The sequence below is a fragment of the Mus pahari genome, chromosome 14 (genome assembly GCF_900095145.1).
Source record: "Mus pahari chromosome 14, PAHARI_EIJ_v1.1, whole genome shotgun sequence".
Lineage (NCBI taxonomy): Eukaryota > Metazoa > Chordata > Mammalia > Rodentia > Muridae > Mus > Mus pahari.
Genome location: NC_034603.1, coordinates 75,385,776 through 75,395,480, shown reverse-complemented (window position 1 = coordinate 75,395,480; position 9,705 = coordinate 75,385,776). Strand labels below are relative to the sequence as shown.

Here is a 9,705-nt window from a genome sequence, read left to right as displayed (position 1 = left end):
GAAGAAGAAGAAGAAGAAGAAGAAGAAGAAGAAGAAGAAGAAGAAGAAGAAGAAGAAGAAGAAGAAGAAGAAGAAGAAGAAGAAGAAACAGAAACAGAAGCAGAAGCAGAAGCAGAGGAAGAGGAGGAAGAGGAGAAGGAGGAGGAAGAGGTCTTGGAAACATCTTGATAGGAATGTTGACACAGTTTCCCAGGGAAAGCTGGTCAAGTTACAGTATTTAAAACTAAGAGATAAGATGCAGGCTAGCAGACACTGTGATAGAATTTGCATCCTCCCCTCCCCATTGGTTGATTTTTGGAAATAAATCCAGATTTAGGTTCACGAGTGAGATTTCATTTGTGCCTATGAAAGACCCTGTTTTCACCAAAGCCACAGGTTCAGCAGGAGCTTCTGAGTGGAGCCTTTGAGTTAGAATGTAACAGGCCAGGACAGCATCTATAGGATAGGGTTTTATACTCCCTTCAAACAGAGGGAGTCTCCAAAAGTTAAAGGAGCATTTACATATGCTTCACTAGAGGGAAAGACCACTAGCCTGGTTAGAGGGGATTACTCTAAGACAGACCCTTCTTTGCATGCTAGGACCAAGCTTACCACACATGGCCCATGGGGTAGTTTTCTCTAGAACCTTCAAGCAGAGCATGATACAAGCTCAGTTCTGTGAAGACGTAGTTGCCGTGTGGAGCGTGGGTGTACTGTGGCAGAGACAACTAATGCTAGAGATGTGCTAGGAGATTTTTGGACTCAGTTTTGCAATCCCAGAGAATCCTCCTCTGATTCTTTTGCCTTCTCACCCTGCTCCCTGGGGAGCTCAGGGATAACGTTTATACTTAAACCTTAATAGCCTGTCTTGGATCTATCACAGTTGCTGATTTAGTGATGTTGGTTCAGACCTCTTTCCTTTGCTTCAGACTGTCTGCAGTGTGTGTGTGTGTGTGTGTGTGTGTGTGTGTGTGTGTCCTCTGAAAGAAAACAGTGTTCTTTCTTACTACCCCTGAATCAGCGGCAACAGACAGAATTCTTGTGGCTGTGGCAGGTAGAAGCCATCACGGGCAAAGATGTAGGTGAAACACACTGGGTACTGCCACCAGGTAAAGGTGCCAGGGATTATGGGTGTTACAGAGAGGGAGCTCCAATGCTGTTTAGGACCCAAGGACCTGCAACACTTACACATAAACACACTCGGGCTTCAGTTCCCACTGTAGCTGGTGACTCTCCACCTGGAAGGCCCACGGCCTTGCAATCTCCCCATGACCCAGGCTGGTCACACACCTGGCTGAGCCCTCAGTCAGCCAGCTATTTGAAATGACTCTGTTAAGAACTGGCCACAGAGGTCACGACATGTGTGCTTACTTAGAGAGGAACTTTCCACTTCTACTTTTGGTTAGATCTTTGGAGCCACCCTCCTCAACCCCTTCATGTGAGATCCGTCGGTTATGGATCTCACGGACAGGTTCCTCTGTTGCTGTTTCTCTCCAGTCCATGCTATGTGCTCAGCAAACAAGACTGGATTCCCTCCCCAGCACACGGTCTAGTCAATTCATATGTTGTACAGTGAAAGCCCTTTGTTGTAACTCTACATAGACAATCTAGAGACCCTAGGATGCTGCAAGTCAGCTGGCAGCAGGGCGGCGGCAGCATCTCCCTCCTCTAGCGTGCTGTGGTTATGTAAGATGCTCTCACTGGGAAAGCCGGATGAAGAGCAAAGAGGAACAGGCTGTACTCGGTTTGCAAATTCTTGTGAGTCTTAAGTGATTTCAAAATAAAAAAGGGTTTTGTTGCTGTTTTCTTTCTCTAAATATCAAGACGGAATTGAGGGGACCATTTAGTACAGTTGTTCCCAACTTTAATCTTAGCAGCAGCCTCACCTCCCCGCTTTGCTCTCTTCCTTCCCCACCCTCAGCGGCACCGGGCACCTCCTGACAAGCTCGGGGCCCTGTGAGATCTCATGTGAAACCCTATTCCCACCTCCTGGTCCAGGATTCAGATATAGAAATCTGAGGTTCAGAGAAGGCCAACACTCTGCTCCTCAGCGGCTCTGGTATAATACAGATGGCCTGGGCAAGTTTCTGCTCCAGTGGCTTTCTGTGAAGCATGGTGAGTCCTGTTTAGGTAACAAGGTTGTTTCTCCTGTCAGGCCTAGAGCCATGCCTTACACTGGATGCATTTCCACGTTTCTCCTTCATCCTCTGCCACAGGCAATAGCATCACCGTGACCTTTAAGCTGGGACCATGCATGAGCTAATCTGGGCCACCGAGCAGTTTCAAATTTACCACATAGGGGTGATTGCCAAGGAACTTCCTGGAGGGCTAGAGACAGCGTGCTAGAAACCAGACTGGAGAGATATTCCCTGTCCAGCCTCCATTCTGACCCCCCAGTCAAGGCTGGAATCACCCAGATCACTGGATGTTTCCATAACAGTTCATGCCACTGAAGTATTTTAGAGAAACCTTGGGCTTCCTGAAGTTTATTTCTATGGCTAACACGATAACAGCCTCTTATATTGTTCCAGCTCTTCTCAGGTTGTAAACCCTTTGTATGTGCTCATATGCTGCTGGAGTTCTCATGAGCACATATCATAACTTATAAATAAAATTGATTCCCCCCACACACACACACACACTTTTGGTAGTGAAGGACTCTGGGACCCGGTGGTTCTCCAGACACACACACACACACACACACACACACACACACACTAAGTAGAAGTCATGGCTTCCTCTCTTTCTACGTCTCCTGGCAGTTAGAGCCTGGAGATGCCATATGGGTGTCAGAGGAGTAAGAATTAAGTTTTCCTGAAGGGGAGGCCCATTGCCCACGTGCCACATCAATAGAGATGTGTTTGAGAGTCATCTGGCAAGAGAGCCACCCCAGGGCTGACTACCCTGTGCATCCTCCGAAGGGTTTGCAGTGAGCTGCCACTCTTCATTGGCTGCTAGTTGTTGATGCCGTATCTCTGCAGGCAACCTGGCTGCCTCCTTTCCCCCCAGCATCTTCTTTGCCCTCCACATTGAAGGGAACAACCTTCCCTGTCAGCATGCGTCTAGATAATTGATGCTGATGCTAGCCTGATCTTTCGGCATTCTGGCCCATGTCGCAGACATCGGAGTAACTGATCAGCTGCTCTTCACTCCATCTTCATAGCCATTTCTATCTAGGGAAAATACTCCCACAAGGACACGAGATATTTTATAACCCAAAGAGGGGGCCTTTAGAGGGGCAGACAGTGGGTTGCTTCGTGGGTATTGCTAATCATGAGCCAGTGAGATGGCTTCAAGGGTAAGGTGTTTGCTTCTACACCTGAGGACCAAAATCTGATCCCTGGAAATCACATGGTGGAAGGGAGGACCAACTCTCAGAAGTCATCCACAGACCTTCACATGTGCAAGGTGGCACACACAGACGCTCAAGTGCACGCACAAGCACAATATACACTAAACAAACAAACAGACAGACAAACAAACAAACAAATAAATAAATAGGTTTAAAAATAAAACAGTATTGCTGGTCATCAACACATGTATTCAGCTACTACTGTGAGGCCCCGTTGTCTGTGAGACCTCCTGCAGCAGTGATTCCCAGTCCTCTAACCTTGAGATAATCTTTCCTAGACTGCTATTAAAGCACAGACTGGAACAGAGCAAGGCAGCATATGCTTTTCAGCAAGGCTAACAAAAGGGTTTGAGGTCAGTCTAGGTTGCATAGTGATATTCTGTATCCAAAAAGAATGGGAGGGACGGAGGAAGGGCAGGAAAGAAGAGGGAAGGGGTGGGGAAGGTGGGACAGCAAGAGGAGGCCCTTTCCCAAAGCCTTTAATAGTGGGAGCATCTAAGTACAATATTTACAATCACTCTGACTGATACCCTCCCTGTTAGCTGAAGCCTGTTGCCCTAAAGCTGGGCTGGGCAAATATTTCTTACAAGGTTAGGTAGTAAATATTTTCGGCTTTGTGGCCCATTCTGTCTCTGCCACCAATGTTCAACGCTGCCACTGTAGCCGCAGAAACCGTGTCACTAAGTGAACGTGGTTGCATTCTGGGAAGATTTGATTTATGAAAGAGCTAATATATCTGTATCCCTCCTTCAAAAATCTGAGGTACGGCTCTAGACGTTTAAGAGATGGCAAGAACCAGCTCTTCATGCTGGGCAGACATCTGAAAGCTCGCACAGTAAGAATTGGGTGGCCAGATCCCAGTTTCCAACGTGTATGAGTCACAGAGATCTGTAGGGTGGGAGGGAGTGGGGGGTGGGGGAAGTGGTCATCACCTTCTCTGTAAAATGAGGGTGAGGATATTATAATGAAGGACAAGGAGACATGTTCACCTTTACCACAGCTAATGGATGCATCTGTGAGTGTTAGGCTTGCTCTTCTTTAAACTTTTCTGCATGATTAAGACATTCCGGAATTTTCCAACCTATGCCTTTAAAAAGTGGTCATAATCATTCATTTGGGACACCTTTAGCTTGGGCCGTGGGTTTCAAAGTCAACCAAAAGCCACACTTGCCTTTGGAATCCTGTTAGGCCTCTGGTGCCCAGGTGCCTTGGAAAGTCTGAAGCCTAGCGTGTCTTTATATGTGAGCAACACCTGCCTCCAGGAGAGCCCGTGCTTAATGTATCTTCATGGACCAACCCTCAACCCTCACCCCACTGCCTAGTGTATCTTCATGGGTCTCCTGTCTTCTGTTCTTCCCTGGCTTTCTCCTCTGTGCTCTAGCAGAAGCTCAGGCCACCCTTCAGGAAGAAGCGGTTCATGGGGAAAGGACCTTGTATGTGCATAGTGACTATGACATTAGCTTGTTGTTCAAATTAGCATACAAAGGTCTTTTTGCTCAGTCCTCTCCTTGAAGGAGCCGGGGGTTGTGTGTGGTGGTAAGCGTCTTTAATCCCAAAATTGCAGAGCTGAGAAGTACTGAGACAGGAGGGTTGAAAGTTCAAGACCAGCCTAGGTTACATGGTGGAGGGAGAATAAGAAGAGGAAAGGTACCATGAGGAAAATGAAGATGAAAAGAAAGAGGAAGAAGGAAGGAGGAAGAGGAGGAGGAAGAGGAGGAGGAGGAGGAGGAGGAGGAGGAGGAAGAGGAGGAAGATGAGGAGGAGGAGGAGGAAGAGGAAGAGGAGGAGGAGGAGGCAACAACAGCTAGCACTAGAACTAGCAGCTAGCACTTTTCTTCTCTGTCCCCTGCAAAGTCACCCTGCACTGGACAGTCTGCCAGTCTCCTACTAGGGCATTCTAACCAGTTTACAAAGGTCGGCTTGTTTTGTCCTTGTTATAATCATGTAACTTAGGTGGTGCTGCCTTCCCTATTTGTAGATAAGACAGGAAGAACAAGCCATTTGTCCAAATCCATGCCTCTGAAAGGTACCAAAATCCAGCCAGAGACTCCAGAATCCAGACTCACTATGACATGCGATATATAGTTTCTGTTTCTCTACCTGTGCCCTGAAGAGCAGGAACCTAGAACAGATGACTTCTGGTAGCACGCTCGCGCTCTGTATGGTCTGCTAGAGAAAGCACTCAGCCTGCATCTATACTTGGGGAAGGGCTACCCCACTGGGTTTCATGTTTTCCTCTGACTACTGAAACCTCTCGCACACAAATACACAGACTCTTCGGGGATAGGGTCTGATCACAAGGTCCTGCCAATCTCAGGGTTGATCTACTGTATCCACAGCCTACCAGGATTCTGGAAATCAAGAGACTTCAAAAAGGATCCAGACCTCAGCTCATTCATATCAGCTTCATACATCTCTCTTCTGGGCCACTGCCTTGCTAGGTGTTGGGGTGTCTCTGGGTACAGGGACAGGAATACTTTGAAACACTGAACATGCTTCCTCCCGGACTGTGATGATGGTGGGCTTCAAGTGACAGCATTCACGGGAACTTTGTCATTGACTATGTACAAATTATACCTTAAGAGGGGGTAGGGAAATGTGAGTGTTTGCTACATAAAAATGTGGTATAGTCAAAAGACACACACTCACACACATAGTGCACACACTTCTCTGACTCCAGGGAGCAATACAGTCTAATACCAGCCAAACTGTGCAATGAAAAGATTGTGAGCTTGCCTTAATCAAAACTATAGCCCTTCCACACCTAAAATGAATGCCTTTCTTCTCCTTCTAGGACCCCAGGAGCAAGCACAAGTTCAAAATCCACACGTACGGAAGCCCTACCTTCTGCGATCACTGTGGGTCCCTGCTCTACGGACTTATCCACCAAGGGATGAAATGTGACAGTAAGTTTTCTTTTCCAGTAGTTGGCCAAGATCTGCAACTCATGGCTGGGTTTGCTCAGTGTCAAAGTCTCAGAAACTTCTCAGCAACAGCTCACCACCAAAGAGAATTGGTTCAGATAAAGACAAGGCTCAAAAACTGAGGAATTGCTCTCTTCTCCAGCTTCTGGGTTCTGGTTTGTTATAGCTACTTACTTGTCTAACTATGAACCCCCTAAAGGTAATTGGGTAAGTTAGTCAGTACTGTCACACCGTGTGTGTGTGTGTGTGTGTGTGTGTGTGTGTGTGTGTGTGTGTGTGTGTTAGAAATCTTCAATCCCTGTAAAATGCAGGCTAGTCAAACCCCACAGAAGATTCCCCACCTCCAGATTCTACATTTGGTTAGCTTCAAAATAAGCTAAGAAACCAGTCATTATCTTCCTATGCCTCTAATTAGTGGGTGGACTGTGGAAAAATCCAGCAGGCTTCTCCATAAAACCGAAGCTAAAGCAAGCATGAAAACCAGGGTGGCATCTTGAGCTCCCTCACCCTGCCTGTTGATGAACGGATGGATCTATAGCAGCCGAGTTATGTGTGACATCACAGAGGTCAGTGACCCAGGGGACAGGAGGCCATTTCCATCCTCCTCCCAGCCATGTTTGCATCCTTATCCAATACCAAAGAGAGAAAAACATAGCCTCGGAAAGTTTCTGGTTTGCTAGTTCTCTAGTGACAAATTTACCTAGCTTGATGCTTAAATAAAAATGTGAATGTTTAGGGCATGAAAAGGCAGCTACTAAGCCTGTGTCCTTAATACATGTTAGGAAGGCACCAGCATGTTCTTGTTCCTAAAGACTACATCGACCTCAGAGCTTTGTATCTGAGGTGTTGGGTATGTGTGAGTCCCTCAGAGCCCAGGGTTCGTTCAGCTTACCTAGCCGTGCAGGTTAATGGCCTTATCATCCACGCCAGCGCCTCTGCGCTGCAAGAAACCCTCAGATTCCAAACACACCATTTTAGTCATTTTCAGTGTTTCTAAAAATGGTGATCCTAAGTACTTTTTTGTAAATGTATTTTAAAACTTGGAGCAGGGCTGGAGAAATGGTCCAAGGGGTGATGACGCCTACTACCAAGATTGACAACCTGGCATCATTCTCTGGAAGCCACTTGATGGATGGAAGAAAAGAACAGATTCATACAGATTGGTCTCTGACCTCCACCTGTGTGCTGTGGCCAGGACAGCACAATAAGTAATTGTTAGCATCATTTTTAAACATGGAGCAAAAATGAACACTCATATGTGTTGCATACATGTCAACCTTGACACAGTTAGCAAGACAATGAGATGTTAATATCTCACCCCCACTCAAGTGGTAGAGCTTGTCATCGAGTTCCCCCAATTGACACACTCCCCCTGAGAAGTTTGCTGGGGAAGAGGGGACAGGTGTGTCCTTCCACCCAATCCCCACGTGTATATTCTCTTCAGGATGAAGCAAGGATTTTATGCGCCGAGTAATTTTAATTACCATGCAGAAACAGAGGAACTGCCAGATACGGTTTCTAGTCATTTGCTGCTGCTGTAGCAAAGTACCTGAAACGGGGGTACTTTACGAAGGATCAAGATTTATTTAATCTCAGAGCTCTCAAGGCTGAGATGTCCACGGATAAAGCACCAGCCTGCAGTGTAGCCTTGTTACAACATGAGTACGCGGTAGAGGGAGGGCCTCCTCTGGAAAGGTAGCCGGGGAGACTAGCTGAGAGCTCTTCTGTTTATACAGCCACAGCGCCACCGTGCGAATCCCCCAAAGTCACACTCACACCCTCATGTACTACTATCTATCCCCCAAAGGCCTCTCCTATACTGGGTGAAACTTCCAGCACACAAACTCTGGGGAGATCATTCCTCCATGACAGACATTAACTAGACTCGCAAACCATCCATTTTAGGGCTTTGTTCCCTGGCTAGCCTTGAGCGTCTTTGTAATAAATAAATAAACTGTATAAATCTGAATTTATTAGCTAGATTTTTGACAATAACATCCATCTGGTTTTACATACTAGGGTTCTGCTTTAGATTCCATTTGGAAAAAAAGAACTCCATTTCTAAACTATTTTGAAATACAATTTTTTGTGGGTTTTTTTTTTAATTCTTTTTTTCTGTAGACTTGGTATCTGGGGCTCCTTCCTGGAAGGAGGAGAATGGGCAGAAGGCATCAGGATCTCAACCCTACCTCAGCAGAGATGCAGAAGTCACTATACACACCCTTGTCTGCTGTCTCCTTGTACTCTGTTCCTCTTGGTGGGGAAAATGCTAACCACCACTTATGTCAGCCACCCTTTTAGTTTGTAGGGTAAGAAGTGGGATCAGAGTGTGCAAAGGAACTTCCCAAGATACAAATGCTATTTCAAGTAGAGCCAAAACCAGAGTACAACCAGTGTGTGTTCACTCCCAAGTGTGACACCAGTGTGTGTTCACTCCCAAGTGTGACCCCAGTGTGTGTCCACTTCCAAGTGTGACCCGAGTATGCATTCACTCCCAAGTGCAACCCCAGTGTGTGTTCACTCCCAAGTGCAGCCCCAGTGTGTACTCACTCCCAAGTGCAACCCCAGTGTGTGTTAATTCCCAAGTGCAACCCCAGTGTGTGTTAATTCCCAAGTGCAGCCCCAGTGTGTGTCCACTTCCGAGTGTGACCCGAGTATGCATTCACTCCCAACTGAAGCCCCAGTGTGTGTTCACTCCCAACTGCAGTCCCAGTGTGTACTCACTCCCAAGTCCAACCCCAGTGTGTGTTAACTCCCAAGTGCATCCCCAGTGTGTGTTGACGCCTCCACAGCATCCTTGGTACCCACATTCTTTCCAAGGCCCTGTAATTATCATCCTCAAACTTACCAGATCATGCCCAGGTACCCAAAGGTAGATAGGGCTTGGGCAACCCTAGGGAGGTGAATAACACAACCTCACAAGAATCTTCGTTGCTAAGCCCCAGACAATACAGTGTCTTGAACAGGGAGCTTTGTGAACAGAAACCTGAGGGGATCCACATGTGAGAAGCAGTTTTCAGTATTTAGTTGCAGCAAATAGGTCTTATGACTTTTTCAAAAAAGGTGTGCTGCTATGTTCAGATTAAAAATTGAGAGTGAAAGGAATAGCCGGGTTCTGCCTTGAATATTGCAGATTAATCTTGTTAACATCCCAGGGAGAGTGGGTGAGGATTCCAGAAAGCTCAAGGTACCAGGAGGGCGGAACCAGCACACCTACACAGCCTCATGTTTGTAGTCATCCCTGGGGATTCTTCTCAGGGTTGCTTTGGTTTATGGAAATAAGACTGATCTTTTTTTATCCTCCCCCTGTCTCGCCTACATAATGTCAGTGTAAGGAATGGCTTATGCCAGGCACGTATTTGTTTTACTTGGATTAATATTTAAATATTTAAAGACAGGTTTAAAATATCAAACACAAATTCCTTTAAAAAAAATAAGGCAACATACTTA

At 46.5% G+C, this 9,705-nt stretch overlaps 1 protein-coding gene across 1 annotated transcript in view; it reads left to right on the top strand.

Annotated features, from left to right (window-relative positions):
- Positions 1-9,705, top strand: part of Prkca (protein kinase C alpha) — a 389,175-nt gene that overhangs the window by 265,518 nt on the left and 113,952 nt on the right. Inside the window, exon 4 of the mRNA XM_021214044.2 lies at positions 6,126-6,237. Within this exon, the coding sequence (XP_021069703.1) occupies positions 6,126-6,237 (112 nt within the window). The remainder of the gene's footprint in view (positions 1-6,125; positions 6,238-9,705) is intronic.